The sequence below is a fragment of the Mus caroli genome, unplaced genomic scaffold, assembly GCF_978045245.1.
Source record: "Mus caroli unplaced genomic scaffold, Mus_caroli_1 scaffold_4, whole genome shotgun sequence".
Classification (NCBI taxonomy): domain Eukaryota; kingdom Metazoa; phylum Chordata; class Mammalia; order Rodentia; family Muridae; genus Mus; species Mus caroli.
In genome coordinates this window covers 141,496,056-141,510,516 of record NW_028227259.1, presented here as the reverse complement: position 1 = coordinate 141,510,516, position 14,461 = coordinate 141,496,056, and the positions used below count along the sequence as shown (strand labels likewise).

The following is a 14,461-nucleotide window of genomic DNA, read 5'->3' as shown; positions in this document are numbered from 1 at the left end:
GTGTGCTGTATGTCCCTTCCCAAACACAGGCTGGGCCATAGTAAGCTGAATTACGTCAATTTATTATCATTTTTCAGAACAGTATCTCTAATTCCATCTGGCCTAGAACTTGCTGTGTAGAACAAGTTGGCTTTGAACTCAGATTCACCTGCCCGTATCATTGTGCCAGGCCCAAATTTGATCGCGGTGGGGGCCTGTGTGAAGTAAATAGGTGTCTCTGTGTATATGTCTCAGTTCTGGGATCTATCCAACGGTGCGGGTGGGGCGTGTTGATTCAGAGATTTCTGGTGAAGCACAAGTTGTAGAAGGAATTGGAATCGAAGACACTTTTTACCTTTTGCCAACCCACCCATCCAGCAGCTTGTAGTTCACAACGGCTTTTCGGAGTGCCCCAGTAGTGTGGGTCCAGTATCAAGACATAGACTTCTGAACCTGGCCCCTCACAGATCCCCAGCAGGGCCTTGGACTGGGCATCTGCATCTCCTCCTACCATTACTGGGCCCCCACCCGCTGTGAAGTGTGAATAAAGCCGCTCCACTTCTCCCCTAAGCCCTACTCCGCGGGGCAAGTGGCATAGGCGCCCCTGAGGTCCTCCGAAGTGTTCTAGGCAGAGACTGGCCTCTACACAGCCGATCCAGTTACGGGAGCCCCGGAATCCGGGGGGCTTGTCGCCCATGTCCTCTAGGGCTCCCTGCAAGGCTGGCAGTCCAGGCACGCCCGAGGACTGGCCCCCTGGCCAGGAGCACAGCGTCTGCAGGGTGCGGTAGCCGCATCCCCAGCCACGGTCATCCAGTCCATCGCAACCGTAGTGATAGTAAAGGTAGTGGCCTGAGAGGAGGGCCAGTCGGGCAGGATCCTGGCAGGGCACAGGCAGGCCCAGGTGCACGTCCTTCAGCAGCTCCAGGGTGCACGGTAGAGCAGCTGTCATCGAGGCAGGGCCAACTCCGGGTTCCTGGTGTTTTCTGGGACTAGCTACGGGCAGTGTGGGCACGTAGAACCGGAGAACTCTCAGCAAGCAGGCTAGCGGCAGGAGAGACGATTCCACAGGCAGACGAACTACGGAGCCTTCTAAAAGGCGCCCGCAAACCAGCCTTGCTGCGCAGTCGCAGGCTCCGCCCCTAGGGGCGGGCCCAGCGCTTGCTTCCGCCGGATGCTGCGGGTAGGGTGCCTCAGTGCTCACCAATCCTGAGGCTTCTGTTCCCAGCCTCTCTGACCTGATCCCCGCCCCAACTTCCCGCGTGTTGCACAGACTCTGGTGGCTGTAACAGTTTATTGGCGGCCCAGAGGGGCGAAGGCACCGCGGGGAGGGGAGCTTAGCCCAAGACATGCAGAAGAGGGGGAGCCCCTAGTGGGAGGAAGTCGGGGAGGAGTGGACAGGGCCTGGGGGCTCGGTCGTATTATATCCCAGCCCTTAAATAAATAGTGTATATACAGCTAGGGGCTCGGGCAGGGCGGCAGGACCTGGGGTCCCCCAAGGGGTCACAGGTCTGAGCAGCGCTCCTGCTTGCTATAGTGGTCGAACTGGTTCTTCCAGTGCACCATGTAGGAGCTCCAGCGGTGGAACTCGGCCTTCCACTGGCGCTCCGCCTCGTCCAGAGTATCTGCGGCCAGGGCACCCCGCAAGAGTGGGAGAAACGGAACAGGTCGGGTAGTGGAGACCGGTCGTGAGTGCACCGGCACACACGCATTGTCGGAGGCCGAGCGGGGTGGTGGAAAGAGAACAGTGGATGATCCGGAGAATGAAGGGAGAGGTGGAGCAGGAAGGAAAGGAAGAGATAAAAATCACCGGAAGACGGAGGGGAGGGACAGGATCACAGTGGGAGAAGGGTTCATGGGTTAGTGGGGAAAAGAGAAGACACAGAAATAGTTGGCGATTTTAAGGCCCTTTGGCTGACGCCAACTAGCCCCGGATCCTTCTCCCCTCAACACCAGGCTCAAGCTCCAAAGGATAATTTTTTTTACATTAAAAAAAAAAAATCCTGTTTTTTGAATTTTTGTTTAACAAAGATCCCTGAGTCTGTCCAGTTTGTCTCGGCTTGAGAATGGAGTGGGGTGCTGTATCCCTGAGAGGGGCCCCTTCTCAGCTACACTAGAGTAAGTGTGCTTTGAGGCCAGAAGGGGAAAGGATTGCAGTTAGAGCCACGGAAGCCCGGAGTGGAGGAGGAAAAGGAAGAAGAGGAGGGACAGGGCTAAGTCCGGCCCGGGCCTCGGGGCCGCCTCCCCATGGGCGGGGCTTGGGCAGGTGCAAGGAGCCTCCGTGGCTGGGGAGGTGGAGAAGAAAGGGATTACACCCTGTGTTTTGCACCCCATCTCTCTCCCCTCCTTCCAACCCTTGCCGCCTTGTGCATTCCCTGTTCCCCCCACTCCATGCGCCTACCGGTGGCGCTGAGCAATTTGGGGAGAAAGCGATTCCAGAAGGCGCAGGTCTGGGCGCGCAGTCCCCGCCGCACCTCTAAGGGCTTCAGGTTCAGGCTCACATATTGCTGCGCGGCAGTGGTGTACGGTGGCCACTGTGGAGATTTGGAGTCTCGAGGGTCATTGGGGTCCCTGAGGAAGGAAAGGGAAATCTCAGCCTGCCCAGAAGAATAAGGAATGAAGACGTGGATCCTTTTCCAGACTCTGGACCCTCTTCAACTCTTAACACCCAACTCTCTTCTCTCTACTCTAACCAGCTACCCCCCTCTGCCCTCGCCCCGTGTGAGTGTGTGTGTGTGTGTGTGTGTGTGTGTGTGTGTGAGAGAGAGAGAGAGAGAGAGAGAGAGAGAGAGAGAGAGAGATGAGTGTTATTCAGTCTGGCAATGCTTCTGCCTTAGTTTCCCAGAGTACGGGATCACAGACATGGATAGGTTCCCTTCTCATTTTAAGTACCTTCTACTATTCCACCACCTAGGGAAGTTTTCTTTCCACTGGACATCTCTGTCTCTTTCTCCATTTCCCTTTGTTTTCAAAACCTTTCAAGCTGGGTGCCGTACTACAGGCTTTAATCCCAGCATCCGGGAGGCAGAGGCAGGCTAATTTTTCTGAGTTTGAAGCCAGCCTGATCGACATGGAGATTTCCAGGCCAGCCAGTGCTACATAGTGAGACCCTATTTTAAAATAAAAATTCTAGGATTGTGCTTTTAGCTGTGTAGGTAGGTGCAGTCCTGTCTCTACAAATATTACGTTTACTTTGGGAAACACAAAAATCAGTTGCACCCAAGGGTTTGTGCATGCTAGGCAGGTAAGTACTAACTGAGCTACACCCCCAAACCTCTACTGCCTTTTTCTGTCATCATCATCATCTGTGTGGGTTTGTGTGTGAGTGAGAGAGATTTGAAGATCGGGGGTAGCTTTGTGGAGAGCCACTTCTCTGTGTTTCAGGGATCCAACTGAGATAGGCTTGCAGGGCAATCTCTTTTATCTGTTGAATACCAGTTGCCTCGCTGTCTTTTAGAGTGCTGGGGTGGCCTCATATACATCTCCTCTTCAGCATCTACCACGGAGCTGTTCCCAGCCCTTATGGGAGCTCTCACTCTGTCGTGTCCCAGCTAGTCTGGAACTGTGTACATTAGAATGTCCTCTCCCTCCTGTGCTGGGAATTCAAGGTTCCCAGCTGGTTTTGTCTTTTAAGGACTCCCCGTTCTGCCTGCCTTGTTCTCCAGCATCACATGAGACTTTCTCTCCACCCCTTAACTTTGTGAAGGTTTCTTCTTCTTTTTCACTGCCATCCATGGGTACCCCTCTCCCCTGGTCCCCCCAGACGCCATCCCCACTCCAATACCACTGACCCTGTGCGGGCAAAATTGGTCCAGTATTTCATAAGTCGCTGAGCAAAGATCCTCTCCTCCGTGGTGTAGTTCAGCGAGGGATCCAGGGGGAGCCCAAAGATGAACTCAATTTCATAGCCATGGGGCACCCCCATCCAGAGGGGCCAAGTCAGTGTGGAGGCACGGTGTTCAAAGTAGTAGGCATAGACCCGGGCCCCTTGGGCAGCCAGTCGCCCAGCCAGCTGGGCCACAGGGCACACAACGTTGTGGTCGCCTACCACTGCACTCATGGCATCTCTCAGGTGGGTAGGGTCCTCAGGGTGCAGCCAGTCTGTGTAATGCAGGACCACAGCCTCGGCCGCCAGGTCACTTGCTTGGGGTACACCGATCCGCACCCCAGCCAGGAACTGGGCCCGGCTGATGAGAGATTCATTGTCTTTGCTGAAGCCTGGGACCCCGTAAACCAGAAAGTAGGAGCCCTCGTCCTTCACCACACCCACCAGCACCTAAGGATAGTTGGAGATGGGGGAAAGGATGGAGAGATGATAGAAAGGCACACAGAGACAGATGAGCAACCCAATAGCCAGAGAGACGAAACATTACAAAGCCAGAACTGTGTAGAACAGAGAGCGGGGGTGGGGTGGGGTGGAGGGGACAAGGCGTGGAGGAAGAAAAAAAATATACCCATAGTTTCTTTTTCGCCCGGCAACCACTTTGGGATCTGAACCACTCGGCAGGGAAGGACTGACTTTGGGACCCACAAACTTGGACCTCTAACAGTGGATCTGCAGTAAGCCCTCATGCCTGGGTCCCTGGGAAAGGGGGAAGGACGGATGAAACCCAGAAGAATCTGGTCTGCCCCTATCAGCCATTAGTCACCTGCAAGTCTTGAAAATCTCCAGTATTGATGAGAGCCTCCGGTGTGTCACTGAGGAAGTCCCCGTCTACCACAGGCACGAAGGAAAACCGGAAGATACTTTCTTGAGGCAGGACGTGCCACTCGTGGTCCACCAGGTCCTGAGCGGGCCTTGTCCTCAAGCAGGCTATCAGCTCGGTGTCATTGCCACCAGCGCCACCTGGGGGACAGCCCACAAGGCGGGCCAGCAGCGTGGCCCTGCGCCTTGCTTCTCCGGCACTCACAGTGGCCCAGGGCCCATTGGGTGTGCCACTCTGGAGGACAGCCCTGTGGAAGAGGCTCCTGCTGGGCAGGGACAGTATGTGCATGCCCACGGAGGCTGCACCTGCACTCTCCCCAAACAGAGTCACTGACATCGGGTCGCCCCCAAAGGCTGCAATATTTTCTTGCACCCATTGCAAGGCAAGCCGTTGATCCAGCAGACCTACATTGCCAGGGGCTTCTCTGCTTCCTGGAAGGGCCAAGAAGCCAAAGGTTCCCACTCGGTAGTTCATAGATACCAACACAGCTCCCTCAACCTGGGCCAGGAAACGGCCGTCATACACATCCAAGGAGGCCGCTCCGCTGTAGAAACCACCCCCATAGATCCAGATGAGGACAGGTGTGGGAGAAGCAGGCCTGGGGTATGGTGTCCACACATTAAGATACAGGCAGTCTTCACTCAGCTCTCGGTTGGGGTTCCACATCTCAGTACCCTCAAACCCAGGGTACAGGGTGTCCACGTACTGGTAGCAGACATTTTGGAAGGTGGTAGCATCCAACACTCCTGACCAGGGCCGCTTGGGCTCTGGTGGCATAAATCTACGTGAGCCCACAGGTGGCTCTGCAAAGGGGATGCCCAGAAAAGCTGAGACTGGGCCTCCAGGGGCCTTCAGGCGGATGCCCCTCAGCTGGCCCCCTCGAACCCTCACCAGCAGCTGCGGATCTTCCCGGCCCTCAGCCCTTGCCCCTCCTCCCAGGAGGGAGAGGAGGAGGAAGAGGAGTGGAAAAGCCAGGGAAGGTGTATGCAGGGGATACCAGGGAGGCCTCATGACTGCCAGGACAGGCTGGTGTCTGCTGGGAGAAAGAAAGGTAAAGGGTGAAGACAGCAGCTCAGTGGGAGATTAAGAAACAGTCTTGCCCAGGGCTTATCAAGGAGTTGCAGAGGAGGTGGGGTAGATTGGTAAGGGGAGGGGAGAAATGGAGTCAAGCTAGGAGACACGACACAGGCAGACAAACGCAAGATCAGACATACACACACCCATACCGCGACAAATGAAGCCAACTGAGATAAGCCTGGCTAATACATCGTCTCCCCTGCCCAACAAGTTCCAAGGGCCTCCATACCTCTTTCCCCTGCAGCTTGAGCTAAGACCCCTAGTATACAGCACAGGGTTGGAAAGGCTTTGTATAGGCCCCAGGACAGGTGCGGGGCCCTCATGGACAGACGGGTGCGGCCCCTTCGGGAGCTTGCAAGTTATAAGAAAGCACAGCCCAAGCCTCTCCAGGGTTAGTCAAAGCCTTCTGGGGAGTGGGTTGGGCATTCAAGGTATCGGGAGTCCCAGGTTCTGAAGGCATCTTGGAATCTTGTCCAGTCCACACCTTGCCCCACCCTGCTCCGCCTCTCTTCTTTCTGGTACGGCCGGTTGGTACCCGTTTGCTTTACATCAACCGCACCCCTCTCGACTAACTCCAGCCAACTGTCTCACTCGCCCCTTGTGGGGCTCACCAGAACTCAAGCCCCTATTGCATCCCCATATTGCAGTGCCCTCCGCTGCCAACCGGGAGCAGTAGAGACCAAGAAGAGGCCGGAGCTCCCCGCCCGAGCCTTGGTGTGGGGGGTATCTGGAGGACCGTGAGCATCGCAGAGGGGATTGAAGGGCGAGCCAGGACGTCTGTGTTCCGGGAGCTCCGGAGATCCCCGTAGCAAAGGCAGGGGCGCTATTTTGGGGGCAACAGCTGCTGTAGTTCCGGCGTCTCCAGCCAAGAGATCAAAATTCCCCGGGTCGGAACTACCCCCTCCGGGCGTTCACCCATCACCCAGCCAGTTCTGGTCGCCTGGATCTGGGGATAGTGGCGTTGTTGGAGATTAACCAGGAAACCCGAGTGGGGCTAATTATAACTCGGGGCTTCCGCTGAGCCTCCTTTTAGAGGGAGGGAGGGAGGGAGGGAGAGGGAGAGAGGGAGAGAGGGAGAGGGAGAGAGAGAGAGAGAGAGAGAGAGAGAGAGAGAGAGAGAGAGAGAGAGAGAGAGAGAGAGAAGCGCAGGAGGGGTCCTGGAGCTGGCAAGAGGCTCAGCTGGGTAGGGACGTTGGGGTCGCGGCCCTCGGGATGGGGGGTGGTGCATTCGGGATGTCAGTAACCTGCGCAGTTTGGGCTCCGCCCCAAACAGGGGGCGTCTTCCAGTGTCCCCAGACTTTGAAGAGAGTGGGGAAGGGGCCTTCAGGGGGTCCCTGCAGGAAGGGAGCGCAGAGGCAGCGGCCGGCCCAGCGAGCATCATCAGTAAGTATGCAGCGGCTAGCGGGAGTTTCAGAGGAGTGCGAGGCAGTGGAGGGGCCCCCTCTAGGCAGGCCCCATGGGGCAGGAGGTGCAGTAGGAGCTCTGTTGGGGGGCTTCGATCGTTCCAGGATCGCACGTTTCCCCTGGGATGCGGATTGGTCCCGACTCGGTGGAGGGTCCCGGGTGGGTTGGGAGACTCACCTGAGGCGGCCAAGCCAGGCCGGGTCGGGCCGCGCCGGGAGCTGGAGGCGGCCAATGTTCCCCGGCGCAGGCTGAGCCGACAGTGACAGCCGCCTCCGGCCCCCCGCACACACCCCTCCGGGCCGCACGGCGCCCCCGCCCGCCCACTGTCTCCGCCCCCGCCCCTCCCCGCTCCCCCGGGCTGCCACCTCCCCTCCTCCCTCCCTTCAAGCCCCGAGACCCCGGGGAGCAGGGGCCCAGACACACTCCAGTGGTAGATTCAGACAGACCGACAGACCCGCAGACCCGCAGCGGCGGGGCAGACACCCACGTGACAGACGGACCGCAGCCTGCGGAGACACCAGACACCGTTCACGCAGGCGACAGTCTCCTGCGGTGACAAGTCACAGACAGACCGGTCGCCTTTCACGGACGGAAGGACACACTGACAGCTCTAATCCAGAAAGATCAGAGGCCTAATATTTGGCATCTGTAACCAGGACAAAGCTTGGGGCGGGGTAATAAGAGAAGAGACACGAGAAAGCCTGGCTGAGGACCCCCCTCAGCTGACACTGGTAGAAAAGATGACGTGGGACATCTCTGTGGAGACGAAAGGACACCTGTAGGAACAAATAACAGAAACACAGGCTCTTCCTTATAGGAAAAGACCCCTGTGGGCAAGAAGAGGTGACACGGGGACAGCTGAGAAGCCAGACCACATAGTGGCATGCAGAAGGCTGTGGGGAGAGGCTGCATGCACCGTGCTGCAGCACTGGAAACTTCCGGAAACCCCGAGGGTGGGCTTGAGCTAATTCCCCTGACCGGTGACCTCAGGCTGTCATCACAAGGGTCCGGCTGGTCCATGACATCACCGGGCCAAGCTTTCATTGGTTGTTGTGGCTAGCAGGTGGGAGCGGCCTACACTTGGAGCCCCCAGCCTGTTTGGGAGTCCCTTAGACCACACGCCCAGCCTTCTAGGGAGTCTCCCACCTAGCTGCATCTTAGTGACTGTGAGAAGTGTGCAGTTTTGTGCCCACGCGAGATCACTACATGAAAGAGACAACTGGCTCATGGGGTGGGTGGGGGCATCTGGCTCTGGAGCCTGCGGGCCGCTGCTGCGTGGGCGACTGGCCTGCACGCGAGAGCGTGGGGACGTGCGTGCGCGCACGCGATATTGTGCGCTGCGTGGATCTATGGGGGGTAGGGGGACACGTGCACGCATGCTCGCTGTGGAGCCGAGAGCATTCCCTCGAGCCCCAGTCACTCATCGGTCACTTCCTCCGAGCAAGGGGCAAAGGCGCTCTGTCTTGCAAAAGGCTGGCCCAGAAGATACCAGCGCAGAGTCCAACCTCTCCCAGATATGCAATTTTCATCTCTCCAAATTGCGACATCCCCCCGCCCCACAACCCTCCTGTCCCTGGAGAACCTGGCCACTGCATGCCGGGAAACTCATCTGCAGTCCAGCTCACTCGCGACGGGTCCAGCTGACTATCGCCAGGTGGCGCCAGAGGCTGTCATTCGGACCTTAAGGACTGGGGTGGGACCAACCCTTGATTATCTCTTTCCTGGTGTCTCTGGAAAGAGGAACAGACAGGGTGTGTGTTACTGTTGGTTGCTGTGGGAGAGAAAGAGTCTGACGCCGCTTCTGAGCATGGTAACGCCAGATTATTAAAACCGTGAAGGGAAATGAGGGAATGAATGAGGCCAGTCCTGTCCAGTCTTGAAGCTCAGCGCCTTTAGCCTATAAACAGGGTCCAGTTAGTGATGGTATCTTGTTCCTTATCCAGTTGTTCCAAAAACAGGTGACGCTGGGCAATTTATCTCTTGACCTTTGTAACTATGAGTTTGTCTCACTGAAAGAAAGATCCTGGGGGCAAGAATAAACTGTCGATGGGTCTCAGGTTTACCGTAAATCCATAATAGCTTAGACAGCTTAGTAAGCAAAAGGACAGGAAGAGGTTTGTGAGATGACCCAGTCAACCAAGACGTTTGTCGCCGAACATACTTAGGACCCACGTGGTGGAAGGAGAGAACCAACTCCCTGAAATGTGTCCTCTGACCTCGGGATGTACCCGACCCTCCATAAATAAGTGCAAGAAGTGGAGGCGGAGGGGGAGGGGGAGGAAGGGGGGAGGGGGAGGGGGAGGAGGAGGAAGGGGAGGGGGAGGAGGAGGAAGGGGGAGGGGGAGGAGGAGGAAGGGGGGAGGGGGAGGAGGAGGAAGGGGGAGGAGGAGGAAGGGGATGGGGAGGGGGAGGAAGGGGAGTGGGAGGAAGAAGAAACAACTGTGAAGAAGACAGCCGTGTGAGGTTACACTTGGTGTCAAGGATCAGTTGCTTTTAAGGAACCTGGCGCTCCCTTTCACAGTATCTCGCTTTACTACCTTCAGAAAGTGACTTCCAACCACATATGGTGTAACGAGGCTCCTGGAGTGTCAGCTACCAGTCACATCCGCACCCTCCAAGGCAGGATAAATGACGTTCTTGCTATGCTTAAGGCCATTTCCTGGAAACTGACACACAACTCTTGAGTTTCCCTCCTACTGGCCACGGTGTATTTCTAAGGTGTTATTTGTTATGAATGAGGTCCAGAAATGTGGTCTGTGTTTCGATGTCTGGACTGAGCTAAAATGTGACTGTATTTTTTTTTTTTAAGATTTATTTATTATTATACATAAGTACACTGTAGCTGGCTTCAGATGCACCAGAAGAGGGCATCAGATCTCATTACGGGTGGTTTTGAGCCACCACGTGGTTGCTGGGATTTGAACTCAGGACCTTTGGAAGAGCAGTCAGTGCTCTTACCTGCTGAGCCATCTCTCCAGCCTACATTTGACTGCATTTAAAACATTTTAATTACATTTGATAGATTTATCTTTTGTGAATATGTGTGGAGGTCAGAAGACAATTTGTGGAAATCAACTCCCTCTATCACATGGGTCCACAGATCTCGGTAGCAAGCCCCTTTACCCACTATGCCTTCTTGTCTGTCCCTTGGCTGTTTTAATAACAGGAAGAAGGAAGACCGGATACTAGAGGACATTGCCTATTTGCTAAATGCTAAATGACACCTTCCTTTGTTTTTGTCATCGCAGGTCTGAAACACATCCAAATCTCATTTCTGTCACAAAACCCGCATCCCAAGTGTGTAACCTGTGCTCCCTTCCCCTAACTGGTGCTCTAGGATTTGCATGGGTTCTCATGCCATGCCTGAGTTGTCCACTGGAGGGCGCCGTTTGAGATATGGGATCCTGTTGAAGGAGAAACATTCATAATGTCTACTGGAGGGCACTGCTTGGGACTTTAAAGGCCATTAGAGAAGGCGCATCTAGAGTGGAAGTCTTTGAGGGCACTGTGAAGTGGGAGAGGTGTAGGACAAGGGGTCCTAAACAGGAAAATTCTGCTCTGGGTACTGGTTCCTGACCTAGGTTCTTCCAGTGCAGGACGAGAGGGCTTGGTTCTGGCCAGCTTAATCTTAGGTTTGCTCGACTGGGGGTGTCTGAAGTAGCCATTGAGTGACTCCACTGAATCTAGGTTGTAGCTCTACAAGAGTGGGGAACCTGAGGCCAGGCAAAGCAAAGCACGTTCCTTTTTCTTTTGTTTTCTTTTATTTCTTTTTTAAATATTTATTTATTATATGTAAGTACACTGTAGCTGTCTTCAGAAGAAGACAACATCAGAAGAGGGCATCAGATTTTGTTATGGACGGTTGTGAGCCACCATGTGGTTGCTGGGATTTGAACTCAGGACCTTTGGAAGACCAGTCGGTGCTCTTAACCACTGAGCCATCTCACCAGCCCCACATTCCTTTTTCTGCCCATTGTTTTCTATGTCCCTTACTTAAGATTGTCCTAAAATTCAAGGGTAGGGGCATGGCTCAGTGGTAGACCCCCTGCCTAGAATCCCCCAGGGAGGGGCTGGGGGCGTGGCTCAGTGGTAGAGCCCCTGCCTAGAATCCCCCAGGGAGGGGCTGGGGGAGTGGTAGAGGATGTTGGTTTAGGATGTGGAAAATCCTGGGTTTTTATCCCCGCCCAGCACAGGGGAAGTCAAGGAAGACAATGTCCCATTATTTCAGGAGAAGCCTTAACCTTGGATTACAGTTTTGAAACCTGGATGGCTGAGGGGGACTGTCTTTTTTTTTTAATTTTTAATATTTTTTATTACATATTTTCCTCAATTACATTTCCAATGCTATCCCAAAAGTTCCCCATACCGCCCCCCAAGGGACTGTCTTTTATAGAACGGTGGGAATATCACTTTGGAATATCTTTTTATCTTAAAATATTACATTTTGATATTTTTTTAAAGTCTGTCTCTCTTTCTCTCTGTGTGTGTGTGTGTTCACAAGTGTACCATGTCACATGTGTGGTGGTCAGGGGATACGTTTTGGGAGTGGTTTCTCTCATTCTACCATGTGGGTTTGGGGGATGGCACTGGGGTCATCGGGTCTGATGCACTGTTGAGCTATAACTTCAGTGACTGCGAATATTCGCCATTGTACCCAGGAGAGGTGAGAGAGTATCATAGTGAGTTAACAGAGACTCAGACGGCTCTCAGAGGCTGAGCAAACCCTTCCCCTGCTGTAGCTTCCGTTTGTCCATGGCCCAGGCCTTCTCTGAAGCTGTATTCTTCTCTGGCTCTGCTGACACCTTTCCTAGCAAGGAAGTGGTATAAAATGCTTGCTGATGGCCACCTGCCCCAGGACTCCCCACTCACCATTGTTGTTGAGCTCTTGGGGTTTCCAAGTAAGTTGGAGGGGAAGGGGGGATGGGCAAGTTTGGGTGGTGGAGAGTGGGGCTGTAAGTACTTATTATCACGTACTTATGTATGCTTAAGATTTCACCTCCTTTTACCTTCCTCTCTTACCAGGATACCTGTGGCTCTCAGGCCCTCCCTTCTGTCCCTGCCCCCTGCAGAGAATGATCTGGAAGGATTCTCTGTTTTGGAATCTCCATCTCTGAGAGCTGTTCTCCTTTCATTTCTGTTGCTCTGATGAAACAACCTACGGAAAAAAACAGCTTAATAGAGAAGGGATTATTTTAGCTCTACCCCTTGAGGTTACTATCTGTGACTGTGGGGTTGTCGTAGGAGGGCACAGCTAATCACATCACATCCATGGTCAGTCAAGAGCAGAGATCCAGGGATGCATGTAGTTTACTTGATTACCCTGCTAGATTTCTCCACTCTTATGTAGTTCAGGGAATGGTGCCACCCATGGTGGGCAAAGTCTTTCCACATCAATTGCCTTAAGACAATCCCACAGAGATGCTGGACAGCTAAATGTAAGTAACCCCTCACAGAGATTATTTTTCCAAGTGAGTCTAGCTTGTGTCAAGTTGACAGTTAAAGCTAGCCATCCTAAAAGCCACGGGGTCCTAGAAAACAGGGAAAGGTCCTCAGAAAACGCAGTTATCCCCAGCTCTTCTCCCAGAGCTGGATATCTTGTACCTGCATCCCTCCCTAAGATGCTGAAGACACTCTTAGTCTACAAGTTCAACACCGTGAACCTCCCCCTCCCACCAACGAGGCTCAAGAGAACCAGAGAAGTAGAGAGACATATAGGTAGCGTCAAAATGAGGAAAGAGGGCTGTCATCGTTTTTACCAGCTTGACACATAACTGGGTGGGGAACTCAGTAGAGGAACTGCCTCCATTAGATTGATCCATGGGCGCATCTGTGGAGTATTTTCTTAATTGCCAATGGATGTAGGAGGGTCTAGCCCACTGTGGATGGTGCCATCTTTGCATAGATAGGCCTGAACAGTGTAAGAAAAGCAATCTGTGGAAGCTAAGCCCGAATGCCAGAAAACAGTGTTCCTCCATGATCCGTGTTTCTGCCTCCAGGTTCCTGCGTTGGTTTCCCTGGATGATGGGCTGTAACCTCTAACCCAGTAAAGCTTTCCTCACTACAGTTGCTTTTGGTCAGTGTTTTTATCACGTTTGCTGTTGTGTTTGGACATATGTGAGTGGGCGGCGTGTGGATGCCAGGGATCATTCTTTTTTTTTTTTTTTTTTTTAAAAGATTTATTTATTGATTATATGTAAGTACACTGTAGCTGTCTTCAGACACTCCAGCAGAGGGCGCCAGATCTTGTTACGGATGGTTGTGAGCCACCATGTGGTTGCTGGGATTTGAACTCTGGACCTTCGGAAGAGCAGACGGGTGCTCTTACCCACTGAGCCATCTCACCAGCCCCGGGATCATTCTTAATTGGTTTTCTACTTTATTCCTGAGGCAAGGTCACTCAATCAAACCCAGAGCTCACCAATGTGGCTCCTCTTACTTACCTCAGCCACACATCCGAGATTTCTATGACCAGGGTCCGGATGTAGTAACCAAAATAATTAGCAAGTGATGTCTAAAATAACTACCACATTCTGTCAAGAATGATCATCTTGAGATTACTCTGCCCTTTATCTAACTCTGTGCAAATTACGGTTTTTATGGGCTGTTTTGCTCTCAAAACTCTGGATCACTGAGTTCGGACATCAGGAGACTTTTCAGAAGCATAAATCCGCTCCAGTCTGGTTACCAGTAAAAAAGACTTACCCCCCCCCCCTACGTTTTAAAATTTTTTTCCTCCTCTCCTACATTACAGCCAGACTGCACTTTCCTTTCCCTCAATTCCTCCTGGTCCTCCCCCAAACTTCCCTTCCCCCTAGATCAACTGCTCTGTTGCCCTTCAAAAGAAAAAAAAAAAAAAAGCAGGCTCCCAACTTTTTTTTTTAAAAAGATTTATTTATTTATTATGTGTAACTACACTGTAACTGTCTTCAGACGCCCCAGAAAAGGACATCAGATCTTATTACAGATGGTTGTGAGCCACCGTGTGGTTGCTGGGATTTGAACTCTTAGCTGCTGAGTCATCAATCCAGCCCGGCTCCCAACTTTTAATTGGCTTAATCAGCGTGATTGTCAATAATTATCTCCTATCCACCATTACACTACCACACCCAACTTATGTGACAGCTGGGATAGGACACAGGACACGGGGCTTTAGACGTGCTAACAAGTGCTCTACCGATGAAGCTGCCATATCACTAGTCCTCAGAAGTTTGTGCATGTATTTATTATTTATTATTTATTTTCTGAGACAGAGATGCTTCAAGGGACAGTGGGCTAGGTGGTGACAAGAGTTCTACCTG

The 14,461-nt window shown here is 53.2% G+C and overlaps 2 protein-coding genes and 1 long non-coding RNA gene across 5 annotated transcripts; 1 reads left to right on the top strand and 2 right to left on the bottom strand.

Moving 5' to 3' along the window:
* Nucleotides 1–41: 41 nt before the first annotated feature.
* Ufsp1 (UFM1 specific peptidase 1) lies at nt 42–1,327 on the bottom strand. Its single transcript, XM_021163651.3, has one exon. The coding sequence runs from the start codon at nt 1,325–1,327 to the stop codon at nt 275–277; it is 1,053 nt and encodes a 350-aa protein (XP_021019310.2). The 3' UTR covers nt 42–274.
* On the bottom strand, nt 1,257–7,443 carry Ache (acetylcholinesterase (Yt blood group)). 3 transcript variants are annotated; one of them, XM_021162715.2, is made up of 5 exons: nt 7,341–7,443; nt 4,626–5,718; nt 3,768–4,252; nt 2,378–2,547; nt 1,257–1,601 (listed from the first exon to the last, which is right to left on the bottom strand). In XM_021162715.2, the coding sequence occupies exons 2-5, from the start codon at nt 5,691–5,693 to the stop codon at nt 1,480–1,482; spliced, it is 1,845 nt and encodes a 614-aa protein (XP_021018374.1). In that variant the 5' UTR covers nt 5,694–5,718; nt 7,341–7,443; the 3' UTR covers nt 1,257–1,479. The 3 variants fall into 3 exon arrangements, with proteins under 3 accessions (XP_021018374.1, XP_085693468.1, XP_021018373.1); XM_085837342.1 differs by having other exon boundaries at nt 1,257–2,261; nt 4,626–5,715; nt 7,341–7,414; XM_021162714.2 differs by having other exon boundaries at nt 4,626–5,715; nt 7,341–7,414.
* Nucleotides 6,886–13,212, top strand: LOC115031109 (uncharacterized). Its single transcript, XR_003836702.2, has 3 exons — nt 6,886–7,142; nt 11,903–12,061; nt 12,186–13,212. It is a non-coding gene; the product is annotated as an uncharacterized LOC115031109 (long non-coding RNA).
* The last annotated feature ends 1,249 nt before the right edge of the window (nt 13,213–14,461 follow it).